This window comes from Eschrichtius robustus, chromosome 5, assembly GCF_028021215.1.
Source record: "Eschrichtius robustus isolate mEscRob2 chromosome 5, mEscRob2.pri, whole genome shotgun sequence".
Taxonomy (NCBI): Eukaryota; Metazoa; Chordata; class Mammalia; order Artiodactyla; family Eschrichtiidae; genus Eschrichtius; species Eschrichtius robustus.
In genome coordinates, this window is record NC_090828.1 from 16,094,688 (window position 1) to 16,122,033 (window position 27,346).

Here is a 27,346-nt window from a genome sequence, read left to right on the forward strand (position 1 = left end):
TGGCTTTCCTCACCTCAGAGATGAAAGCAAGCCTCAGAGAAGTTAAGTGGCTGATCCAAGGTCCCTGAGCTGGTAGTAAATAGCAGAATCAGCGTGAGAACCGCATTCTCCTGAGAGCATTTTACTTTCAGATAAAATAAATTCCTACCATATATCTGTGAAAAAAGGTAAAGGATGACTCCAGAGTACTGAATTTCGGATTCTATGGCAAAAGTTATTTGATATTTTTTGATTTTTTCCATTAAAACAAAAAGAAAAGAAAAGACAAAAATGCTGAATTCTGTAGCACCAGCTCTGGCTTTGAAATATTTCAAAAAACATAGGCATTTGCATTTTTCTTTCTCTAAACACAATCAGTGTTATTTCCCAGAGTAATTTCTCTGTTTGGACTAGTAGTTATAAACCCTTGTATTTTGATATTCTTAATAGATGTTGATTGGTATAATGCTATGCCTGGTCTTTATATTTGATATATCATAGAGTACCTGCAAAGTGCTTATTTGCTTTGTACAATCTTTTGGTCTTACCTTTTGATCTAGATATAAAACAGGCAGAAGCAATGTGATTCCTGCCTTTAATGTAATATGATTCCAGGAATTAGGAATTTCCATTTCAGAATGTATCAGGAAGTGGGGAGTGGGCTTATTCAGCAGCGATGTTCTGTTGGATACATTGTGTTCGGTTGCTTCAGTGTGTGTGTGCACACATGTGCATGTTCATTTAAGAGCAGTAAGGGTAGGTTTTAACTCTCCCAACAAACCACTCTTGGAAGGTAGATCTCAGCAGCTGTAGATGAGGTAAAAGATAAAATAAATTTGCTTTAGGAAAATCTAAATTTTAAGATGATGATGATGATTTTTTTTTTTAAAAGGAAGCCACAGAGGTAGAAATCTGCAGGAAGAAGTTTTCGTATTCTAGTTCCCTGGTCAAGGCCATTTTAGCGGCTCACTTCACAGTATGCCTCAGGGTTTGAGATTTTTATAGTGTGTATAAAATCAGTGCCATGCAGTCAATCCCAGATGTGACCCAAGAGAATAAGACTCAGAGGAAAAGCAATCTCAGCATTACCAATAAGAATTCCTCTCTCTCTCTCTCTTTTTTTGAAGAACTAAATTTCAGATCCACATTTTAGAAAGATATAGTCAGCATCCAATAAAACTCAGATTAAAAAGAACCCTCCATCTGCCCCAAATATTCTCTAATTGCAAACAATATGCAAGGGTTAGGAATCAAGTCCAAAGGTTAAAGGTTCTTGCTGGCAAGTGAAAGAGGGAGGAAAGAGGTATATTGATGCATGTCAGTTTCCAGATTCTGGGGTCAAGCTGTTGTGCCTAAAAGGAACAAGGCATCTTCAGAAAAAGTGTGATTATCAAACAACAGGTCAAAGTTTATCTCTAGGTCAATGAAAAGGGTGGGGGGAGGGTCATCATTCAGGTTCTGAATATAAGCTTTGTATTTAAATAAATTTGTGGCAAGGTATTCAGTTTTTTAAAAAAATTACCCTATTAGGTTTATTAAATATTATTTAATAATGAAATCAGAAAATTGTTCTCACTTATAATTAATAGGAAATAATACTGATAATAATAATAAAGCCTCACATACAGTATATAATTTAATCCTTAAAACAATGCTGTGAGGTATATATTGTTATTATATTATATATTATCATTCCCACTTTGCAGATGAAATAATTGAAGCTTAGATACACAGACGCCTTTTCTAAGTTCAAAGTAAGGGGCAGATAAATATACTGTTCTTTCCACCACTACAGAGCTCCCCTCGCCCGCCCGCCCGCCAACCGGCCTCCCGTCCCCCCGCAAATTGGATGGTGTGATATGAATTAGTCCTAATTTGATTCAGCATGAAATAGAAATGTTCTTGAGAGCACTCCAGAAAATCACGTTGGTTTTAGGATGGAAGGTTGTCTCCCGAATATTCCTCTTCCTTGAAGCGGTTCTTTTTTTCTTCCCTTTTTCCCAGAAGGGTTTGCCGTCCATACCGTTACAAAGCCCCTTCTGTCCCCCGCCTGGACGTTGCCCGGCCGGCCGTGGTGGTGGTGCGGGGACTCCGAGCCAGGACCGGACGGGGACGCGGTCAGCAGCGGCGGTCGGGCGACGCGGGGAGACCCCGTGGACACAAAAGCCTCAGCAGGCCCCGAAGTCTGCGCTGCTCTCAGATGCAAACGGCCCTCCACTTTTCAGCATCCCTCGTTGTTTGTTTTAGGAAAATATTGCGGGAGGGCATTTGGACCAGTGACTGCAGGCATTCTGATCAGCATTCAAAAAGATGAACCGAGACAGGTAGTTAATATGATTATTTTTTCTACACAAATGGAAGGATGTTTTTGAAACAATGTCTGGAAAATAGGCAGTTTCCCAGGGGAAGTCGTTGAGAAGTCTCTATAATTAGGGTGATAAAACCTCCAATAATAATTTAAAAATATTCACAAGCTATGCTGGTTTTCATTTTTCTGGTACCTGCGGAAAAATAATTGTTCTAGCATATTGCTAATGCTTAAAACATAAAAGTCTATTATTAATCGGCTGTTTAGCTGTATAAGTTAAAAGCAAAGGAAAACAATATACACCTTGAATTACCATGACGTCATAACTTCAATAGTCAGGCAAAGAGTGTGAGGAATTAGATATTATCTGAAGGCCTAAAAGTGCTGAGCCCTTGAGTCAGCAAATATTTTTTGTGTCCTTATTAAGGGACGCCACGTGGAGACATTGAAGCAAAATGTAGACAGTTTGGTTTTTTTTTCCCCCCATTTAGTAGTTTTTCCTCACCAAAAAAGAGCCTATGGCATGGTGTGTCTGTGTGTGCCCATTCTGTGAATATTTTCCTGATTTTACCAGCAGGCTCTACAGCATATTATAACTATTAATAGTTATATTTACTGTCTCCAATTTGCCTTATTAAGCAAAACTGTCTCACAATTGCAGGGTCCACTTCCCTGATGCAGGCTGAGCTGAAGTTTACTGTACCTTTAGAGGTAGAGTCGGCCTAGGGACAGCGTAAAATTTCAAAATGGAGAGGAGAACCAATCCATCAAATTCGAGGCCTGCTTTCCGAGATGGTGTCAGGTTACCGTTCCCTGAAACAAGTTGCGTAGTTGAAGCCTAACATTAAGGATACCGTATTGGTGTTCACTTTCTGAATTTTTGGAAAAGGAAATTTAAAAGATGATTAGTTTAAACATCGCCGTTACATACAGTATTTAATTTTGTATTCATGAGAAAATGAGACTTCCAGGCTACTAGTAAAGAAAAGCTAATTCCTTGCAGTAGAGAAATCAAAGCGCAGTTTCCGAGTCTCCCGGGCTGAGGGCCTGGAGGAGGTTAGGGGGTCTTTGTACCTGGGGGATTGTCTCGGTGGGAGTGGAGAGGGGGAGGGAAAGATCAGGAAGTGCCTGCCTCGGTGTGAGCCCGAGGGATCAAGGAGGGACCGCAGGGGGCTCTGAGAGGGAGGGATGGTATTAGCGGACGAGAGGAGGTCCTGCTCGGATCAAGGCAGATATCTTCCAGGCGATGGTGGGCACAGTCCTCGGGGCTGGTCGGAGGGAAAGAATGGTTTTCTGTGAGCAGAGAAAGTCCTTCGTGGAAACTCTGAAAACGCTTAAGAGCTCTGTCTCCACTCTGTTTGCCCCCCTGGAATGTGATTGATGACCGCACGCTACCGATCCCGGAAGAAAGAAAAGAGTCCAGGGCCTCTGAGCCTTCCAAGGACAGGGTCCGCCACAAGCCACAGGCAAGGAGCTGCTCACTCTCAAGGGAGGATCTCACAACTGCGAGTAAAGAATGCGACCGGGTTTGTCATTAGTGCTCAAGGGTGGACCTTCCCTTAAGGGCACTTGAGCGCCCCCTGGAAGATACTGCGCCCTGCGTCAGCTCTCGGCGGAGAGTTCTAGCGCTTCTGTTGGGTACTTTATGTGTATAAGAAATGCCATCATCACAACACCATGCAAAATAGGAATTATTACCCCTGTTTTACACATGAGTTCCCTGGGGTTGGGGGAGGTTTAATAACCTGCCGGCAGCCATACTGCTGGAAAAATGGCAGATCTAGGATTTGACTCCACGTGCATCTTACTCCGAAATCTAGCCCAGTGGTCCAACTTCACAGAACCTAAGAGTCATACATAGAGAACCTGAATTAGTATACAAAAAATTCTCAAAACTTTGACTGAAATGGTAAGTGCTAGATATTATTACAATTAATTTCTGGGCTTCTTGCATAAGAGAATATTTCTGGGATCATCTTCAAGTGATTTCGATTTTGCAGATCTGGAGTGGAGCTCAGCAATCATCATTTTTAACAAACACCTCAGGTGATTCTGATGTGGATGCTGGTAGATGATTTGCATGATATCTCCATGTAATAGTGGTGCTAACTTCACCACCTAACGAGGACTCTCCAGCTAGGAGGCCCTGATACTCCTCCCCCCATCTCCTTGAGACTGTGACCATATTTAGACAGGGCAGACATTTCCTATCACAAAACCTCAAGAGTGGGACTGCCTCACTCATTTTCAGTATTAAAATCGGATCCCATGACTCATGTTTTTGAAGACTACACATTCCCTCTTTCCCCAATGAAATCTGTAAATGAGTTTGGCTACTGAACAAAACAAAATCTCTCTTTCTCTTCAGTTGGACGAGTTGCAACTCGTCCAACTGACTGAGTTGAGAATAGAAAGTTTCATAGTAAATCTTAAGTACGTGAGGGTTTATGGTAAATGCTTGTTGATATTAACTGAGATGTTTGACATGCTTACACTGTAAAGTGATATGAAAATAATATGAAAAAAAATCTCAGAGATCTTCAAGTGGTCTCAGACAGTGATGATACTTTCTTTTTTTAAAAAATTAATTAATTAATTAATTAATTTTTAATTTTTGGCTGTGTTGGGTCTTCGTTTCTGTGCGAGGGCTTTCTCCAGTTGCGGCGAGCGGGGGCCACTCTTCATCGCGGTGCGCGGGCCTCTCACTGTCGCGGCCTCTCTTGTTGCGGAGCACAGGCTCCAGACGCGCAGGCTCAGTAGTTGTGGCTCACGGGCCTGGTTGCTCCGCGGCATGTGGGATCTTCCCAGACCAGGGCTCGAACCCGTGTGCCCTGCATTGGCAGGCAGACTCTCAACCACTGCACCACCAGGGAAGCCCGACCATACTTTCTTGCATCCTAAATAATCATGGCCTTGATGGAGACATCAGTTTAGGGGCAGACCCTGAGATGGGTCTCGGAGATGCCTTTGTGATAAAATAATACTCAGAGACTCTGGGAAACCCAGATTTCCAAAGGCCTTTCTGGATATCTAAGAGACCCTGACTTTCAGACCTTCAGAGCAACCATATATGTCTGAAGCATTGGACAATGCTTATGGCAGGAGGAAGCATGTCAGAACAGACAAACATATTTCAGTACAACAAAGACAATCTAAATGTAAGGTGAGAAAAGACTGACGACATGTAAAGTGAGAAAAGACTGTGACAGCTTCTCCCCACTAGCCGCCCCGCAGGCAAATAATATATCCACTGAACACAAAATGGGATTAGAAGTCCAACTATTATCTGGTAAACCATCTAATATGTCTGACTGAAAACTTAAAGTGAAACTGTGCGTTAAGAAAAAAAACCTTTGCAACTGGCATTTCCTGGAGATTGGGTGTCAGATGTTTTTTTAATTTGATATTTGCTAAACTGTGAGCTCTGTTCTGTTCACCCTTTTGCGTGTACTGCTTTGCACAGACCTGGATGTAGAGTAGGCACTAAGTAAACATTTGGTGAATAAATCAATTAGGAATTAGAGAAAAATTTTGTGATGAGGTTATTAAAAACTTTGATCCCTTTTTTTTTTCCTAGAAAAGAAAACGTATGTCTAAACATATGTATGGTGTAGGTTATGTCCTGTTATCTGGACTCTGGTTATGTCTTTGACAACTTGTTTTATTGCTATTTCTGGTAGTGCATCATCTAGGGTTACTCGTATAAATAGGGTCTTGGCTAGCATGAAGTTTTGGATTCTGAATCACACCCTAGAATGTCTTCAGTGTTTGAGAAAGCTAGCATACTAATGTCAAATGAGGATACATATTTTATCCTTCAAAACTATAACTTACTTTTATTTTACCTTTCTGCAGTTCTCTGCATTTTTCAAAGTCCATTCATGTTCCTGTAAATCTGTTCCTTACAATCACCTATGGATTTTTATTACCCCTTAACAGATGGTGAATCTGAGGGTGATACAATTTAGGCAACTGTTTGCCCAGCTGAAGGGCTGGGTTGAGAATAGGGTCCTGGGAGTAAAACACCAGTTCTTTTTTTTTTTTTTTTTTTTTTTGGGCTGCCTCTAGCTTCCTTGTTTACCAAATAGGTAAATTTGCTGCCCTGGTGGTGGCCACTTAGATAAAAAGGATGCAAGTTGTGTATGGGGCATTGGGGCATAGGAGTGGGGAGTCAGGTGACAACTATGGTTCTAGCATGTCTGTGGGTGTAGCTAGTGGCTTGTGTCAGAGGTCACTGAGTTCATGTGGAGATCTAAGACAATCCAATAGTCTGAAGTCAAAGCCAAGGTCAACATTAAGCTAAAGTAACCATAGGTGCAAGACTTCAAACCATCTGGGAAAGTTGATCAATTAAAAGAGTTTCCTGGTTCTCTATCTGCTTGTGAACTGAGTAATAACTTTGGTTCTTGGGTGTGATTAATTCATGAATTAAGTTTGGCACTTGCTCTGTAAAGCTGAGTAACATTACAGGGACGTGGGTCCTCATGGGAAAAAATCCCCCACAACTCTGGCTTCATTCATCCCTGGAGGTAGGAAAAGGCATCCCTCCATGCATACTGCAGAGGGATTGGGACTTGCATCATGCTAGGGAAAAATGAGAGTTTGTGTTTTATATTTTGCCTACCCCTTGGTGATGCTTGTGGTGGTGGGCTTTGGGGGTGACAGGGAATGTGAGGCTGAAATTTGGCACAGAATTCATAGACACAAGCATCTACCTGAGAAAGTTATTATATCAAATCTACTTCCACTTCATACTAGTTAAGTAACTCTTTCTGTGCCTCAGTTTTTTCATCCATAAAATGGGGAATAGTGATAATTTGCAGATTAGATGAACAAAAGCAAGTAAAAATGTTTGACATGGTACCTGGTGCATAATAAGTACCCATAAGATGTTGGTTATTGTATAGACCAGGTACTATTGTATAGACCTTTTTCTATAAAGGACTATATAGTGAATATTTTTGGTTTTGTGGACCACTGGTCTCTGTCACAACTACTTCCTTGTAGCATGTGGCCATACATAAATGAATAGGCATGGCTATGTCCCAATAAACTTTATTTATGGACACTGATATTTCATTTAGTTTTCATGCATTGATGTTTTTCTTCTTTTAATTTTTTTCAACTCTTTAAGAACGTAAAAACCATCCTTCAATCACAGGGCATGCAAAGACATGTAGGTCGTGTTTGGCTGACCCCTGCTATAGACCATTACATCTCCAATTTGCAAGTATTATTTTATCTCCTATTGCCACATCTACGTTTGTGGAGATTCCCATTATTAGAGTTCTGTTGGCAACATCTGGTTCTGTTGCAAAGCATTTGATGGGGTGTCGGCAGTCCTTCCTTATTCATCCAAGACTGGTTATACCCTCAAAGTGGAACACTTCTAGTAGACAATTGAAGTGATGGGATAGATGGTCCTTTAAATGCAAAGTGCATTTTCAATTTTGTGGAGTCTTGGCAAAATTTCATCTTTAAGAAATCTTTCTCAGATGGTAATGTATTAGAACTACTGAGGTCAGTGAAAATTAGTGCTTGATCTAAAGTGAAGAAATGTAAAGAAATTTAGTCTTGAATGAGTTATTTGGGGTAAAACTGTGTGAGGTCCTATAACATATTCAGAATTCAGAAACCTCAGGTGAGAATGAAGCCATATCTTCAGATGCAATTAAAGGAGAAATGCAAGGTAATATTTAAGTGAAATTATAAGGCACTTGTGCCTGAAACAGCCAACCAGTTTTTTTCCTTGTAACTTTGTAATTGCCCCATTTCTTCCACTTCAATTTCTAGGGTATTATATCTGGTCTAAATCTGGTGCAAGTTCCTCTTTCTTTTTTTAAAAATTTTTTTAATTTTTTCTATTTTTGGACCACACCGTGCAGCACGTGGGATCTTAGTTCCCCGACCAGGGATCAAACCCACACCCCCTACAGTGGAAGCGTGGAGTCTTAACCACTGAACCAGCAGGGAAGTCCTCCCTCTTTCTTTTCATAATAATTTTTTCCAGTTTCTGTGGTGCCAACATTTCCCATGCAAGATGTGACAATATTAATTAACATGCATAGAATTTTTAGTTGTGTTTATGATTATTTTTCTGAGTTTTTTCAAGTTTAAGAGGGTGCTAGTAGTGTCATCTTTTAGGTACCAAAAGATTTCACGGGCTGGTTAAAATATTGAATTGACTCAAGATTGTTTGCAAATTCTCATAAAAATACCCAAGTTTTTTTGGGTTACCTCTCAATACTGGAACTATTTCCATTACTATAAAAGTAACACATATTCATTGCAGAAAAAAATATTTAAATAATAATTCACAAGTCATTTGAATTGCATTCCTTTTGAGGCCAGTGAGCGTCAGGAATAGGCACATGGAAGAACCACACTCACGGTGGTGATTTCATGAGGGTATCACCAGCCTCATGAGATCCCTACCCAGGACATGCTCCAGATTCCCAAGACATTTCTTTAAGGTTTGAAAACAAAGCAAAATGGCTTTCTCTACTTATCATGAGGTTCTCTGTATTATCCATGACCGTATGACTCTGTTATAGTTTATAGAATGGGCTTTGCTCACAGGCTGATGAAGTGGCTACCCCTGAAGGCTGATTTCACTGGAACTGAGGAAGAAACCCCATGGCCCCATGAAAGAAGTTTACAGTCATGAGTATTGATTGACTTGTCTGTCCCTGCTATTTGGGGGGGGGGGGGTGGTAAACTGGGCTTCATTGCTGTTGTTTAGGGATGTTTACACTATGTTCATGGCAAGAAGTGTGGATGTAGAAAAAGTGTCCTACTCTTGTGCACTGCACTTAGGGACTCTCTGCTTTTACCAGAGGTTCATGAGCAAAAGTGGATTTACAGTGAAGCTGACTTCAGAGCCCTTACTGGCAAGGAGTCCTTCCAGATCCTTGCAAGGGGCCCTCAAAATGTGTCACATGGTCATGTGATTTTGTAAAATAGGCAAAAATAAGCTAGTTTTGTGGGTTATTTTTAAAGAACTCTGTCCCTCCAAATTGTAAAAGCTTCAGACCCCACAAAGCCTGGATCTGTTTCTGGCTCTGTATTTGCAGGCTGGGACTTACTTAAACCTTTTCGGAAGGGGAAAAGAAAAACACCTTTGTTGGGAGATATGTAGAATTCTGGGATTTGAGAGTAAATTTTCCCTAAGGCCTAAGACTGAAGAAGACATTGTGAAAGGAAAGATTTTTCTCAGGGAAAGGGGCATGAAGCTGAGACAGGAATGACATTGCTGTTGTCTTCCTGTATTAAAAAAAAAAAAAAAATCAGGATATTTGAGAAAAAGAAGGGCAAATATCGTAAGCTATCAGAAAAGAACCTCATACACTCATATTTTTTATTTTCTGTAGAAAGTGAAAGGCTTAATATAATGCCTCTTTAATTTAATATTGGCTAATAAAGTTTGGTGCTGCGTTATCTATTACAATAGTAATGATGATATGGTGGTAATGATGAAGATAAAAATACGCATGTTACATGAATGTTACAGTTTACAAAACACTTTCATATACTTTCTCTCACTGGTAACCACTGAAGCCAAGAAAGAGTCTCTTTATTTCTGGCCTTTGGAGGTCTCCAAAATTAACTGGAATTCTGTGAAAAATTGAGATAGAATGGTCTCCATGCTCCTCTTAATTATTCTTTCCTTATTTTGTGATAAAGCCATGACACCATCTGTCAATTTCTCTTCTTTTGTGAATTCCTCAGCATCAGGGCAGTCTAAATAACCATTGAACTTTGACACACAAAGCCGTTTCTCTTCATATGGCCTCTAATTTTTCGCTTGCACAACTACTCTACTGGCAAGCAAAGAACCAAGTTCCCTCAAGCCTGCTCTTAGTAAGGCGGTATTTGCATTCGTTAGATTTGTCTGTATAAACTTACTAGTTGGTTTGCTGACCTCTGACTGTTTGACCCTTTAAATGAAAAAGCACCACTGGGACATACAACTAAATTTATACACATTCGAGGAAGTGGTCAGAGAAATGTGTGGTTGCAAAAGAGTTGACCTGAAAGTTTAGTCAATAGTTCAATTAGGAAGGAAAAGTGTCGATGGAATGGAAAAGATGAAGTGCTCCTGCAGTACAGAGAAAGGAGGGGTATTTAGGATTGGGAGGTTCAGGGAAGGTTTTGTGGAACTGGGTTTTGAGACCTGACATTGTGTAAAGATGGGCAGAAAGGTGGTAGAACAGACAGTGAGTTAAGGTGGAAAAGTCAAGATATGACCAATCCTTGGTCCATTTTGGTAAGCACAAGGGATTCTGGGAAGTAGATTTGTTTCAGTCCAATGAAAACTTTAAACTCCACTCGGTGAACTCTTTGTAGATATTCGTGTACATGTTCAACTTCATGTTAATTAATAGTTTTCTACATTTTGAAGCTGATTTATTCAGGAATATATTAGTCATTATTTCTTGCAAAAATTGGTTATTAGTGCTTGGTATTGGAATATGCATGTTACTTGAGCAAAGAAATTTGTGAATGATACTAAGAAATAGATGATCTAGAAATCATTCTTATGCATTTTAGAGTGAAGATTGGTGATTATCTCCTTAATTCTGGAACCTTATTGGCTTGCTGAGACTTTGGGCAAGTCCTTTTAAACACTCTTGAGTATCAACTTCATTTGAAAAGCAAGGATACTAATTTCTAGCTCACATAATTGTTACAAAGATATAATGAGTTAAAGAACTTTAATAATCAGGAAAAAACAGAATCATATAATGGTTAAATGTACATATAATGGTTGAGATGCTAGATATTTTTTTCCATCTGAGCCCAATTTGAGCCCAAAGTGTTTCATTTCATTTCATTAATTTTTGGATTCAATGCATCTGGGAGAAGTTTTCTACTTACTATAGTTGATCAGAAAATAGAAGTCGCTTCACCCACGGATCCACAGAAAATTATGAGTTGCTAGTGTGATACAGAGAAAAGAACCAGAATTTAGAATTTGAAGACCTAGGTTTGAGATTTAACTCTGTCACTAACAAGCCAGATGATGATAGAGGTACCATTTAATTCATTTGAAACTCGGTTATTATTTTTTTATCAGTAAGGTAAATCGTGATGATTTTTAAAGTGATTTCCAGATTTTAAAATTCCGTGCTAAGCAGCACCATTTAATACAAAACATGAACATCTCTAGCAAATAGTGGAAAAAATATTTTAAACAATATTCCTAATTTCCCCCCCCCCTGCAATTTACATTGTTAGTTACCTGGAACGTCATCTTCCTCTTTCAGTTGGTTTTCTTCTGTTGGTTTTCTTCTCTAGCCACTGTCTCTCCTTATGCCCATCTTATGCTCAGACATTCACGCACTGATCCTGCTCTGGCTTCTTCTACCAGGAAGAAGAAAGCATTTTAAGGGCCCCCTCTTACTTAATTGCATCATGGTTGGAAATGGGGATGAGGATTTGAGAGGAATGGTCAGTAAGGACAACCACCTCTGATGACTCAGGCCTTTGACAAGCTTTCTTAAAGCTGTGGCTTATTTACTGTGAGAGTGGAGAGAGAGATGTATGACAGTGGCTTCAGTGCTTGTTTGAATGAATTGTATAACTGCATTCACATGTGAATGCAATGTGAATACACGTCATTTATCTTGGTCCTCATATGGGCAAATGCTTGTATTTGTACGTTCAAATGTATCTACAAGTGTCGATGAGCAAATTGGAAGCACCCTACATAATCTCAGAACTCAAGTGAAATTTTCACATATCAACAATACTACCAACCAAACAATTTTGTTGTTATTCTAAAACAACAATTTCATTTGAATACTTGCTGGAGGAAAGAATTTTATTTACTTTTTAATTGTGTAGTTAATCAAGAGAGGGTTTTTATTAAAAACTTATACTTCGTTAATAATATACATGGAACAAAAGAATGGAAAGAAATACCGTAAAGGAGATTGGCCAATGTATATCTCTCTCTTGATCCATCTATACATCCATGCATCCATCTATCCATCCATCTATGCATCCGTCCACCCATCCATTTATACAATCTAATCTCTAATTTTAGGCACTGCTCAAATTTTATTTTATAATGTAATTTACTTTTATAATGTAAAGTCAAAAATCCACAACAAAATAAGAAATGTATTTTGTCCAAGAAACTCTTCTTAGGAATAAACTTACAATTGGGTGATGAAGAGTAGGGCTTCAGTTTGAACTAAATTGGCAACATAGTCTTTGAATGCTGGCATTATCCTTACATATTGATGGGGTGATTTCCAGTTAAAATTACTGGCTGGTGTGGGTGGGAAGGATGAGTAGGACTACATTTGGTCAGCATCCAGGAGGGTCCTTAATTTATTCAAAGCTGCCAAAGATCAGGACACATTTTCAGACCCTTACCCTCTGCCCTCCCCATTCTGTCCGAGCAGGCATTCCTAACTCAACAAGACTTGTCATCAGAGCCTTTTGGAGAAAGGAGTGCCTGGGGTCAACCCACTAACTCTGAAATCACTTATTGTGTTATTACTCTTCTTCATGAGGAAGGAAAGTTGACCCTCTTCTCTTCTGTTCTTTCCTCTTCTCTCTTCCCCTCCCTTACTCTCTTCTACCTAAAACTTCCTTATTCATTTCCTTCCAGCTCTGCAAGATAGTTCCTGGAAAGCTAATGTGGAGAGGAAAGGCAATTGCCCAACAATTCACATAGAAGCCTGCTTTTGAAGGAGTTCTTGATTTTTTTTTTTTTTTTCTTTTCTGGAGTTGGGTACCTGACCTATTCATATTGGTTGTGGCCACTAATCAAAATGAGAAGATAGTGAATTGGTCAAAACTATACTTCATTTTGCCTATATAGATTCATGTCAGTAGACAAAATTGAAGATGAGAATTTGCCTCCAAGCAAACATACTCAAAGTTCTTCCCCATGGAAATCGAAATGAATGTTGGCATAAAGGAGAGGTCAAGTATACTTAATTTCTTTTAGGCTGTTTGCCTGATTTTTGTTAAGCTCAGCCTTCTTGTTTAAGCCTTGAGGTATTTGGGAGCACAGAATTTATTTACTTTCATAGCTACCTTAATCATTGATCCCACAGCACAGACACGTGTCCTGGGCCAGGAGGAGTAGAGTATCCTGGGCTACGTTTTAGATTTTTAAGGGAATTGGAAATGGAGCAAGAACTGAATATCCTTTTTAAGTGGATAGGTATATACTGGCTGATTATGGGCAGGATCTTCAGAAGAGGAAGCAGATGGGAGATAGGATGATACTCTTATTTCACAAAATCCGGAAATTCTACATACAACTTCAAGGTTTTGGTGATTGTTTTTCTCTCTGAGTCTTAGAACTTAGAGAGCATTTTTATCATGGTATTTTTTTTTAAATGCCCGGTGGGGTTGGATAATATGAAGGTGAAGGGATGCAGAGGGCTACATTTTCGGAGGGTATATTGTACATCAGGAGCTGTTCTGTGCTTCACAGACTCTTCTTTCCTTAAAACCAGTCTTTGAAGCATATGTTTTAAACCATATTTTACTAATGAAAGAACTGAGTCAGAGCGTTAAGCAGCTTGCCCCAAATCAGAGAGGAAGTGGCCAGGTGGGCATTTGAAGTAGATTGGCTTGTCTCTAGAGCCGGGGGTCTTCTACCATGGCTTACTGCTTTGTTTGCCCAAACCTTTGGTATCATCTCTTCTGAATTCAACGGTGACTGTTGCTTAGATGCAAAGAGAAGAAAACAAAATTTCAAAAATCAGCCATCCCTATCTAACTAAGGACAGTCAAAAATCAGCCATCCCTATCTAACTAAGGACAGTGATATATCATTTACATTATCTGCTTAGTCATCTCCACTGGTTTGCCAGTTCCTCCTGGGGTCCTCTGGTGGGATATGACACTAATTTGGAAGCCAACCTTCCAAGTCTGAGCATCATACCTTTGCAGGATGAAGGAGAGAAATCCCACTCTCTTCTTCATTATCCCTTTCCTCCCAGCCTCTAGCAACGTACTACTTGCACAATAGGTCCATGAGTGATTTCTGATGATGACCTTGATGTTGCTACTAATGCGTTTGCTAGGGAGAATTAAGCTCAGCCTTCTCTTTTGCCTCCAGGAAAAGTTTCCTCTTTCATTTATGTTCAGTTATTACCTCTTTCTATCTTCCAACAAGCAATAATTGACCCAGATAAGATTTGGATTTTCAAAACAAGCTTCCTGTACTGCCTCTTTTCTTCCTTTTGGAACCCAACAGAAAACGAAAAGCAAAGAAACAATCTTGAAATACCATATGGGAGGTGTCAGTTGAAGCATTTATGTATTAATTTGATCTCTGTATTAAAGATCACAGGCTCACAGAATCTATGGCTCTGTTATTTAGTAAATAATGTATCTAGGTTTTTCAGCCTTGAGAGACCACTTAATCTTCCTGTTGCTGCTGGGCATGGCTGGATTATCTTCCGTATATACTGATACTTTACTTTGATTCACTGGAAAGAGCACTGGAGTGGGAGTTAGGTGATTTGAGTTTTACTTTCTGAGTTTAAGCTCCATACATTATTCATATTTGCATGCCTGGTGCCAAGGACAATATCAGCCAAATCTTAGGCACTCAGTAAATGTTTACTGAAAGATGTGTGATTTGGGGCAACCCTACTTGCTCTTTCTGAGCTTCAACTGCAAAATGAAGGGACTGGCCAAAAGTTGCTTCCTTTGATTCTGAAATTCTGTAAATGTTTTGCTTTGGTATTTCAGGTCTCTTAGTCATTTATCTTGTTAACTCCTTTGGTTGGTTTCTGGCACAAAAAGTGTAGTATTTAACTTTCTTCTTTAATCTGCCTTTCTTCTCCTTTCCAAACATCTCCAAGTCATGCTAATCCTGACAAAGTTTAGTTGTTTAGGTTTTGTGTGTCTTGGGTTATCTTGTCTTCATAAGGGTGGCAAAAGCATTCTTTTGTTTTCTACCTGCTGAAAGGCTCTCTGTGTAACTGGTCACCTCTTTTATATATTCAGCCTTAGTTTATTTGTTGACTTTTAAATGACCGATGCACACAATAGCAAAAATATTCGATAGTGGAAAACAAAGGCAGGGTGGTTCTTTGTCAATTGTGTCTTATTTAAAGCTCTGTAAATATGGTTAAGGTTTGGGTTTCATAGCCAGAATTCTTTCTTAGTAACTGTATGTAACATAATTTCACATACACCAACCACCATGGAAAATATCACTCACCTTTTATGGTCATGTTTTCACAACAGATTTATAGGGTTGACTGTGACTTGGAAGAAAAATGTGACAATCCTGGCCATTTTTTTTTCAACCCACATCAATGGTGTAACGGACCTGTTCCTCAAATAACAATGTTAATCATTGATCTTATATTTGGGTAGCCTCTTTTAGTTCTCATTGATCAGGTAGGTTACATTACTCTTGAGACCTCATTTTTTTCTCATCTGTAAAATGAGGATGACAGTACTCCAATAGGGTTTTGGTAACGATGAAAGAAAATGCACATAAAGAACGCTGGAAGCAGTGGTTGGCTATAGTAAGCTGTCAGTAAATCAGTGAATAGCAGCTTTTCTTATATCATTATTACTATTATGGAGGTGATTTTGCCAGAACGTTGAAGGAACTATCACAAGAAGGGCTTTGAGAGATCCATGTTCTGCCTCTAGTTAACCAGTTTACATAAAAATGGTTTCAGAATTAAGTTGTTCTACATGGCAGTGGGTGAACAACACTTGGACCAAAAAATATGGTATCAATTCAGACGCAGTAACAAAAACATAAGCTAAATCTCCTCATAAAGTGGGTGTTTTGCAACATGGTTTTTCTTTCCTTATTAGAGAAATATTTTCCCGAAGGAGGAAAAGAAGGTATGTTTGGGAAAGTGAAATGGCTAGCCACAATTATTTCTTAATCTGATATCATTGGTGATATTAATGGTAAGCAGCCCAGAACGAGAGCATTTCTAATATTCTACAGTTGTGCATAAATAAGGTGTAAATGGAAGAAAGATATATAATTACTATACGGAACATGATCTTATGTTCTATTTCATGGATTTATTTTTTTCATTCATAACATCTTAGAAATGCATATTTAATCCTGAGAGATTAAAAATGCCTATTGTTCTTTCAAATTGTTTGCTGCGTCCTGATTTTCTTTCCTAACTCAATTCCATTGAATATCTATGAGTTGTCACACTTTTAGTAAGTAATAACTGTGTCAAGCTGTGCTGACAAAGTATCCCAGCATAACTGTTAATAAGCATTGTCATTTTCATTGTCATGAAACAGTTTAGCTAATGATTTATCTGTTATAATGCAGCACTTGGGGCAGATGTATGACTTGTCTCTTTAGCAAGTCAAGTAATTTCTCTAACAAAATGTTAAGCACAGATGGGCCATAAGCTGTCAGTTAACTATTATTGTGTCTGCATCTGCTTGCTTTCAATGCACTGTTTTATGTATTCAGTCAGTTACTTAGCTGCAGCTCCCTGAAAAGCTGAACCTACTCTGATTGGCAAATAAAATGTTCATTTGTCTCTTCTTCCTATTGTTTTGTTTTGGTAACACATGTCAGCAGCTCAATTACCCAGTTCATTAACAGCTCCCAAAGGACATGATGGCCAGCCCGTGATAAGAGGGCAATTGTGGCACATATGGTCAATAATGGCCTCTCTCTTGGCAATTGTAAATAAAAGTCACTTGGCCCTTTTCCTTTCACAAGAACTACTGTTTTCCTGTTCCCCTTCAGTGTGCAAATTACCTTTCTTTGCTCCCTGCAATCCAATCCCAGTAAACCAAAACCTAGCTTACTGCTTTTAGAGACACGGAGACTTTAGCACAGAGAGAGCTCTGGCTCTTAATTTTAATTATGACTGACTTTTAAGCTCTTGAGGGAGGAAAGTTCTTATCAGGGGAGACTATTCTTAGAAAGCTGTTAGCTGACCAATTAGTTAACTAATCAGTTTTCCTAATTGAATAGCAACACATTTTCTTGGGGCTTTCCTCTCTTTTTCTCTTTGAAATTCGCGGGTGGTGGTTACCACGAAGTTTCAAAAACCCATTTAAAACAAATATTTGCCAGTAGAAATCATTTGCAGGGGTCAGGTAGGGAAGTGTGACTTCATCTTTGCTTGATGAGAGAGATTCATTTCGTTAAAGGGATTCTTGTTACACACACGTAAATCTCAAAATAAAGGGTTTAAGAAGCCACTGGATTAATTTGGGTCACTGTCAGGGTCCCCAAAAGTAGTAATGATTCCTTCTTCACTTTATGCCTTTGGAAGGAGGTGCTGAAACAATAGTTTGGTTGGGATTTTGTGGCTCCTTTAAGCAACATGTTGCTTGTGTCGGGGAAAAGAAAGGGCACAAACATGTTTTTACTTAAACACATCAACGAATACAGCTACTAAAAATAATCACTAGCGGGGCTGCAATAAATGAAGGAGAAATAGCCTTTCTTTCTAGCTGTGTTGTTACAAAGGAGGCCTTTTAAGTGACTAATGGTCAGGTAGTGGCTGTTAGGAGAGAACTCCACCGGATTTCATTTCCTCAGTGTAATGTGGATAGAGATCCAACACGCACCTGAAATTCAATGTTATTGGAACCTCAGGATCCGGGATCTTTAGGGCCATGCCTCGGAGGCAGCTTGGCCGTTCAGCCAGCCTCTGCTTGTCAGCCCTTATCTTAAATAAACACCCAATGGTCCATGTTGTGCATTTCAAGTCACTCTCGGGCCCTGGAGCACACGTGGCCCTCCTGGACTGCCCCCGCGGCCGGCCATATTCATAACCAATCTGTACTCTCCTCCCAGGGCAGCAGGGACTCAGGGAGTTGTTGAGTGTCAGGGTTTATTTGCGCTATTTTGATTAGCACCAACCTGGCAGGAGCTTATTTTCCTTCTAATGACCCCGTGCTGAGAGAAGGCGGCTTCCGAGGGAAGGGCTTGGGTCGGAGGGGAGGGGACCGGCGTTACGTTTCTGCAGCCCCCAAGTGGGGACTGCTGGGCGGGAACAAGAGTAGGTGAATGGCTGGAGGGTCTTAATTAGATTTAGAGTTCTTAAAAAAAACCTTTCCGAGAGCGAGCCCAGAATATCCTTGCCATACACTGTCCTGATTTTTTTTTTTTTTTTTTTTTTTGCACTTGCTAAAGATTTTTGGGCTGGCAAATTGGGGGAGAAGTTGTAGAGGCAATAAAAGCAAAACAAGACCCCCTGACCCCACCCCCCCAAGAGGTCACTGATCAGGTTATAAACTCTCTCTCCTAGTTTATCAACGAACATGGTCACAATTACTCAAATCCTAGTTCTGAGTTAGGAATTCTGGAAAGTTCATTAGATAGCGTGAGAGTTCGTTAGGTCACACACGCTTCCTAGATCTACTTTAGGATTTTGTTGTAAATCTTTGGTTTGTTCCTTTCAGCGGGGGTCTCTTCTTTTTTTCCTTCTCTTGACGTATATACAATTTAAAAACATTAAAAAAATAATGTTGCCGATTACCTCTTAGCTTGTGAATTAATGTGGCAGAGAAGCTTCCAGGTGCTGAAGTCTCTCAACTGGCTTGGATTAACCCCTACTGTGCTTCCATTTCAACCTCCCCCTCCTCCCTCCTCTGGAAAAAAAAAAACACCCAACCTCCCCTTTCTCATCCACTCCGGCTTTCTTTGTGTCTGCTCTCCCTGCCAGGCAGGTGTCAGAGCCCTGAATGAGGGTAAACGCTCCATTGATGGATTCCACAGATGGAGCGTGGAAATCGGTAGAATAGGCCTCGGCCACAGGCCATTTCTTGGGATCCAACAAAAGCCTCCAAATAAGTCAACAAAAATCCCAAAGATCACAAAGGGAAAATGTCATTTGTCATTTACTCTGGGTCTGTGAGGGAATATCAGACTCTTCCTGGTTTTCACCCGAGTAAACACGAGAGAGGTCATTCGCATCTCTCTCAGTGTAAAAGGGCTATTTCAGATCAGAAAACAGTTAGTTGTCCCATTGTCCCCTTCGTGTTGAATGGTAAAACTCACAAACACAGGAGACATTCTACAATTAGCCAAGTAAGTACATCCAACTTCAAGTTGACCCGTTAAAGACCTCATGGGATATACTTCTGAAATACCCTCATGCTGTCTGACACAGGGTGAAACCACCTCGTGGGGCTCTTAGGCATGATTTTTATTTTTATCTTGTTCTTTCATCGGTGAAACATAGCTTTGAGTGCCGACGCTGACAGGTTTAGCTCGGAAAGGTTAGTACAGATGGGACGACCATCTGATTTGGTCTGAGGCTGTCTTAGAATAAATGACAGATGACCAAGGAAGTTCAGCCTCGAAACCTACAGAGAGAGATTCCCCCCACCTCCTTCCGTGTCTGTAAATTGCATTGTGTTATATCTGGGGAAAACATAGAGTTTAAATGGTTGTCATGTTTTGATTCTTTAATTATTCAAATGAAAAGTCTTGCTGAGAAGAAAGACAGTGTGCCAAATGCGTGCTTGTGAATGATTTTGGTTCTCCATTTTTTGCCTGTCTCCCATCTCTGAATTATACTGGTCTGGAAACCAATAATTATAGAATTCCACGTGACTAAATCCCTATAAAATTGAGGTAAGATCTCATGTATAATAGCATTAACTAGGATGAAATATTTCCTGAGGCTATAGAAGAGGTCACAAGGGGTTAACGGACAAAGACATACTCTCTAATTCTGTAATTCCTTCTTTAATTAAACTTCATGGTTGGTCTGCTGGTGGTAATACTTCTGCCTTCTCCTCCCAGTTTGATTTGTTTCCGAAGGAAGAATTTGTAATCCTATGGGGTATGATTGTTGCCTATGCTTGATCTTTTTTTTTTCTTTAAGCAGAAAATGTCCATTTTCCCAAGGTTGATTTGGGGAGTTAATGTGAGATGATTGGGATAACTAAAAATTTTGCTCCTAAGACCTAGAATTAGCTTAACATAGAAAACGAAGAAATGAACTTCTTTTAAAATTAAGAATAAAGCACAGAGTTGAAACACTCAGGCACCTGGGTGAGAGGTGACATTTTCCCAGTGATCACGCTGAGGTTTCTGCTGCATAACTTGTGAATATCCCAACAGATTTCAAGTTTTTATTCCTGCACTTTTGCCTAAAAAGAATTTGAGGTTATTTTACAGCTCTTGATATCCTTTCACTAAGGTGCCTTTAATATCAAAAAAGAAGAGTTTAATAAAGATATAAACAGAGAGATCAGTTCAACTGCTTGTGAACAATAGTATTTTCCCTATTGACCCTGGATCTTAGAACTAAGGGTCTGTGATGATTATTAATGGAGACTGCACATAGTCAGACTGACTGCTTTAATTTCTTAAATTTGTTCAATATCTTGGAAAATTGATCCATTTCTTAGTGCTTTATTGTTGTTAAACAACTATACTTTGAATATATAAAGAATTCACTAAATATTTGTTGAATTAAATTCAACTGGGAAATTGATTTGGCGTATAATGTTGATTAAACTGTTGTATTTCTGTCAATTTCATTTGGTTCTAAGAAGTTTTGAAAATTTGGGACAAATAAGAATAGTAGTGGCAATCAGCTAAATGATTTACACTGGGATTCCTGTTTTGGTGTGTTTCCGGTATTCCTCTTCAAAAGGACTGTGTGTGTGTGTGTGTGTGTATGTGTGTGTGTGTGATAAAGAAACTCAAGACCTATTTAGAACACTCCAGGCTAGATGAGAGAGAGTTCTCTGAAGTCCCATAAACCTGGGTCAAATCCCACTTTCCCAGTTGTGTGACCTGAATAACCTCTCTGAATCTTTCCTTTTTCTGTACAATGGGGTGAGTATTTACTTCACGGGTTTTTGTGTAGTTATGTAAGGAAAGGAGAGAAATTCTCCACCTCTTGGTAAGGTTTGCTCCAGGTTCATTGGTGACATTGAGTTAAACAATTGTATAAGTCAGAGAATGGATTGTGAAGGGGTTTTGGTAATAGAGTCAAAACTTTCAAATTCTGATAAGAACATGGATTGGGATAAAATCTGAGAATTTTTATGCAATTAAAACAATCAAATCTCCACTTAAAGGACCATGTATTATGTATTGATATGGATTTTCTTATGAGAACTATTCTGGAATTTCACATTAGGGGACAATATCTCTAAAGAACAGTAAAGCAAACTTTGTGAAGGCAGGTGTAGAATGTGACTGAGCAACTTAAATGTATGAAAGTCTCCCTTTAATATTAAGGCCAGACAGTATAAATAGACTGAAGAAATTGTATTTAATCTAGTTGCTGTATCCTGGCAATTTATTAACATTGAGATAACTGTCTTGCTAACACTTCTTGTAGTTTTCAAGTCATAGCTTAAATATTATTCACAGGAAAAAAAATATAATTTCTTTCTGTCAAGCTGTCTGAAAGAAAAGCCTTGTTTTTACTTTACTGAAATATTTAACAAGATTAGATACTTGGTATCTAGTATCGAATTTGTTCCAGTATCTTGGGTAAAGTTAAATATGTAAAATAGAACTTCAATGGATTGATTTAATTTGTGCTATTAAAATGGGATTTAAGTTTTAGACTTGTTTTTGGTAAAATCTGAATGATTCAAATTTAGGACATTATTGTGAACTATGTTCTGTGTAAATAATACATTTTAGGGCTTCCCTGGTGGTGCACTGGTTAAGAATCCGCCTGCCAATGCAGGGGACATGGGTTCGAGCCCTGGTCCAGGAAGATCCCACGTGCCACGGAGCAACTAAGCCCGTGCGCCACAATTACTGAGCCTGGGCGCTAGAGCCCGTGAGCCACAGCTACTGAAGCCCGCCTGCCTAGAGCACGTGCCCCGCAACAAGAGAAGCCACCATAATGAGAAGCACGTGCACTGCAACGAAGAGTAGACCCGCTCACCGCAACTAGAGAAAGCCTGCCCGCGGCAATGAAGACCCAACGCAGCCAAAAATAAAATAAATTTTTTAAAAAACCCCAAAAATTTTAATTCTATTGAGTAGTATAAGAAATGGTAGTGTTTCCATCTTTAGAAAGAGCTAGTATTTCCTAGCTGGTAGATTAATCTAGGGTTGCTGACTGAACATTTTTTAAAGCCCACATCCTTTTGGAGTTTACAGATGGGGAAAAGTTAGAATTGACTTGTAAGGTTGCAGCTTCATCGTGTCAAAAATGATCAGTTGGTTCAGATAATTTTCTAGCAGAAAAATCAGGCAAATTGTTTCCTCAGTGTCTTTGAAATGATGCTATTTGGAGTTTTTCCTAGTTAGATGGAACCTTTGGATTGCTTTTGAATAAACAGTCTAGAAGTAAAAGTAGTAATTTGCTAGCTTGTTAAAGAAAAGTTTATTTTTGGTGGTAAAGGCTGTGCTATTGAACTCAGATATTCTGAGTCTTGTTTATCGCTGGTTGTTGTTGGTTCTTCATCTTTTTTTAAAAATCACAATCTTCTTTGAAAAAATTGGCAATTATTCCCTAGAAAAATTCAGGCATGCAAGTACTTGCAAGAATTTCCAAGTAATTTTCAAGGATTCACAACCGCAGCCCCAAAGCTCATCTATAAATGGTAGTTGGGTGACTCATAAGAGCAGAATTTCCATTTTAAAGATGTAAAATGGTGGCAGAGAAGTGAGTATTGGTTCAAAACTTAATTTTTCTCCTGTACTTCTATTCATTCAGCATGTATTTATTGAGCACCTATTATGTTCCAGCAGTAATTCTAGCAATGAACAAGGCAAAGGAAGCGTCTTGAGCTCATAGAGCTTCTATTCTGGGGGATGTTAATTGTTAAGATGAAACAGTGGTCTTGACCCTCAGAATTAACTCTGGTTGGTACTTGTACATCTAAGCAGCCCTTTTTCTCCAGAAACCAGCGATGATTTTGATTAATTGACCTGACAGTGCATGGCACATCATATTTACTTGGGAGGATTTACTAGCCCCAGAGACTCCCAAAGGAAACATGAAAATTTCCGCATACTATTATCCTAATGGGATCATAGTAAGAGAAAGTGCAAGCAAGCAAAGATTTAAGGTTCTCACAGGCAGAGGAGAGATTTTGGTCAGTTCTTAAATGCTGTTGAGCTTTTCACCTGAATTCACTTTAGACAGAAAAGTCAGGGCAACAGAAACTGGAAGCATGGAAGGAAAACATTTTATAAAAATTTATTTTCTTCTTAGGGGAATGAGTAATCTGTTTCTTGGGGAGTATATTATTTATAACTGAAAAAAATACAGGTGGGAGCAATTTTTTGGATAAATTGTGGCAGAAAATATTTTATATACTTGGGAATTTTGAGGGGGAAGCGAGTAATTAATCTGAAATATTCTGTAGAGAGGGTTCTCAAAGTGCCTGCCCAGGATCAGTAAAATCAGCGTCCATCACCAGGGAATGTTAAAAATGCGAATTCTCAGAGCCCACCCCAGACGTATGGAATCAGAAGAGGGGACGGTCATCTGGTTTTTAACAGGTTTTTCCAGTGATTCTGATGCTCCAGAGGTTTGAGAACCACTGCCCTACAATTAGGCACAAATTATTGTTCTTTTAATTTGGTTCACGTTTATTAAAGGTATACACATGTAAGTTGTATTGGCTGCTTTTGAAGTTTATAATGCAATGAATGACATATTTCTTAGCATGTTAATACTCCTGTAAAATATTCGCATACTTAAAGTCTATTTTTCTTTCTTTCAGTTAATACTAAAATTTCCTAAAGTAAGATTTATATTAAATTAGACCATTTTACATTAAATTAGATAACATAATTGAAAAACCAAGCATAATGGCTAACATACAGTAGAGCATTACATATTATAATTCCCTTTTGCTTTTATGTACCAGTATTGGTTTTCGTTGATTTGTCATATATATTATTAATTCACTCTCTTAATTTCACAGTATTTGAATGTGAATAAAATGTGGAAGTACTAAAATATTAGAAGACTTAAAATTATATTTGTGGGTTATTTTGGATGTGTACCTTTTGGGGCAGCTTATAATTTATACTGAAGTAAAATGAAATTTTAAATTTCTATAGGGCAGAATTAAGTTTGAGCTTAAGAGAAAAGAGAATTAGTAGTATAGGAGATACTGCATTTTAGCATTGCTTCTAGCACTTCCTGCATTTCCCCAGGTTCTACCAGCCTGAGGGTGCAGATGAGTTACCTTGACATTGACATTAGTCATCTACAGTTTTCTGGCTTTTTCTCCTCATTTGCTGACAGCACACCTCAGCCTCTTCCCCAGAGGATCCTCCAGTTATTTGGGAAGTTTTGAGAGCATTTTCATGTGTTCAGGGGCAAGGCTGCTCTGACTCCCACGCTACACTCAGAGTCTGTGGCCTGGTAGCCCTCTGACAACCTCTGCCACTGTCCTGGGGTCCAGGCCTCTGGGAGGGGGCTGCTCTCCTACCGAGAGCCCTATGTCTGGTGCATCCTCAAGCTGAAGAACCTGCTGTTGGCCAACAGGTGCTCTCTACTGTCACAACTCACAGACACCAAATTGCATCATTAATGCAAATTTCTACTTAATTTCCCAGCTCCTCCTCCTGTTTCTTGGACACCTGCATACTAAAACGGGAAGATCTCCTTCCTTGATGCATGCTCATACAGGCAACTTCAAGCTTTGGTGAGGAGGGGGCCTGTAGCAAGGCTGGTTTCAGGGACGTGTGGCCTATGCAGTCGCTCAGGGCCCCATGTGCAGAAGGCCCTGTGCTTAGTTTTATGCTCTGTAGTTGCCATCTTGAAATTCGTGATAACTTGTGAACACGGGGGTCCTGCATTTTTATTTTGCACTGCGCTCCTCAAACTAGGCAGCGGTCCTAAGCCACTGCCTATCAGACCCAGACTCTGAACTTCTGTTTAGAAACAGTTTAGTAGACTATGCCTGCTTCTTCCTGAGTCTGTTCTTGAGATTTGCATTAACAATATCTAAACTCTCCTTAAAGCATTTCCTAATATCTGGCAATGAGATAGTAAATTTAACACGGTGCTTCTTATAGGAGCGGTACAGTCTACAAATTTATAGGAATCCTGCACTAGTTTACGATTATTGCCTTTTTAGATACGAAGTCAGTTTTGGAATATTAATTTAAAAAAAAATCACTTTTTAACAAATTTTTTCCTGGTCTAAAAGCTGGTGAAGATTGATCAGGAACCAAATTAAATGTGATTCATTTATTAGACAAGAACGGAGTACCCATTAAAGGCTAAGGACATGGGCCAGAAAAATGGAGTAAGGCCTGTCTCTGCTTTCTAAGAGCTCATAATGGGCTTAGAATGACAGATGCAGAGAGCAATTATTTCTGCCTGGGGGCCTTGGAGATGGGATAGGGGAAGAGATTAAATACCATTTAATAATGTAATACTGCAAGGAGGGGCTTTGTGTCAGTGGGAGGACATTGGGAATGTACTTTAGACTAGGATTTGAATCATTATAGCTTGGTCAGACTGGTTTTTTGGTTTTTTTTTTTTGTTTTTTTTTCATATTTTGGCTGCTCCAAGAAGCTTGTGGGATCTCAGTTCCTTTACCAGGTATCGAACCCGGGCCATGGCAGTGACAGTGCTGAGTCCTCACCACTCGGCCACCAGTGAGCTCCCCAGACTTGTTTTTCGATTCACATTTGATCACTTTTTTTCTCCTGTGCTTTTAGCCTCGGCACCCCAATCAGATGAAGGCTCGGACATCGACTCTGAACCAGATTTACCGCTCAAGAGGAAACAGCGCAGGAGCCGGACCACCTTCACAGCAGAGCAGCTTGAAGAACTGGAACGGGCTTTTGAGAGAACTCACTATCCTGATATTTACACTAGGGAGGAACTGGCCCAGAGGGCAAAGCTCACCGAGGCCCGAGTACAGGTACTGGCGTCCGAACATCCCCGTCCTGCTTAAACCCACACAGGAAACAAGAGTGTCTTCTCCTCTAAAGCATATTTCAGACCAAGAAAGTAAATATATCAGGAATGGTCCTTCATTGTGAATGGCAGCCTCTCACATTATAAAGTTCTTCCTTTCTCTCTCATTTCTTTCCTTCATATTTCGCCTTGTCGTGATAACGACATCATGACCTCCTTTTCCGTTTTATTGCATGTGCTTGGTCCAAGCACCTCCTGCCAACACCCCCCTCGCCCCCTGCCCCGCCATCTCCCCCAAGGTATGTCTGTGGTATACAGCAACATATTACTTTGCTAACCAGTCAGAAAGTTTTCCTTTTCCTGTTAATAGGTTGATAAGTCCAATTAAATTTATTGATGTGATGGCTATATTTGGCTTCTTTTCTATCACATTATTTGATACAAGTATTTTACATGTATAGACTTAAAACTGTGGTCCATTTAATTAGCTTTCTTTGCATTCTTAGTCTTTTTTTTTGTATTTATGAAAGTATACGTTCTCATTTTAGACTTTGGTTGTCATTACGAGGAGAATGTAATTATATCAGATACATCACAGAGAAGGGTGTCAATTCACATTATTTATTCATCATTTCAGGAATCCTTGTTATGTACCAAGCACTGTATAGACTTTGGGGGTGGTACATAGATAAAAGCAAAATTTTGAGTGGTTACTCTGTGCCAGGCACTGTTCTAAATGCTTTATAAGAATTAATTCATTTACTCACCACTAAAACCCTAGGTTGGTGCTATTAATATCCCCAATTTATAGATGAGGAAACTGAGACTCAGACTATCTAAGTAGCTACCCAAAGTCATGTAGCTAGTAAGTGATCGAGGTAATTGGATTCCATACACTTCCTCCCTATAGCCTTTCAATTATGAGGATGTGCAAAGTTATATAAGGTAAAATCCCTTCCTTTAAGTCTAGAAACATTTCAACTAACTATATTATTTAAAGAACATTTTAAATTATCCTTTCAACTCAGAAGTGTTCTGAACCCTCTGGAAAGGCTACTTTGGTGTAATATGTTTCTATTGAGTGATAGAATAATGTTTCATTATGAATAATGAACTTTCTTCTCAAGGTAGTAAAGCATGGTTGGAAAGATTACAAATGCCTCAGGGTATCCTGGAACCCCTTACTGCCCCAGGAGTGAAGTTACCTTATCTGGAAATGTCATGTTATTGCCAGATACTTGACGTT

The 27,346-nt window shown here is 39.3% G+C and overlaps 1 protein-coding gene across 3 annotated transcripts in view; it reads left to right on the forward strand.

Annotated features, from left to right (window-relative positions):
• Positions 1–27,346, forward strand: part of PAX3 (paired box 3) — a 91,641-nt gene that overhangs the window by 36,916 nt on the left and 27,379 nt on the right. For all 3 annotated transcript variants that reach the window (XM_068543763.1, XM_068543764.1, XM_068543765.1), the window contains exon 5: positions 25,899–26,104. In XM_068543763.1, coding sequence (XP_068399864.1) covers positions 25,899–26,104 — 206 coding nt within the window. The remainder of the gene's footprint in view (positions 1–25,898; positions 26,105–27,346) is intronic.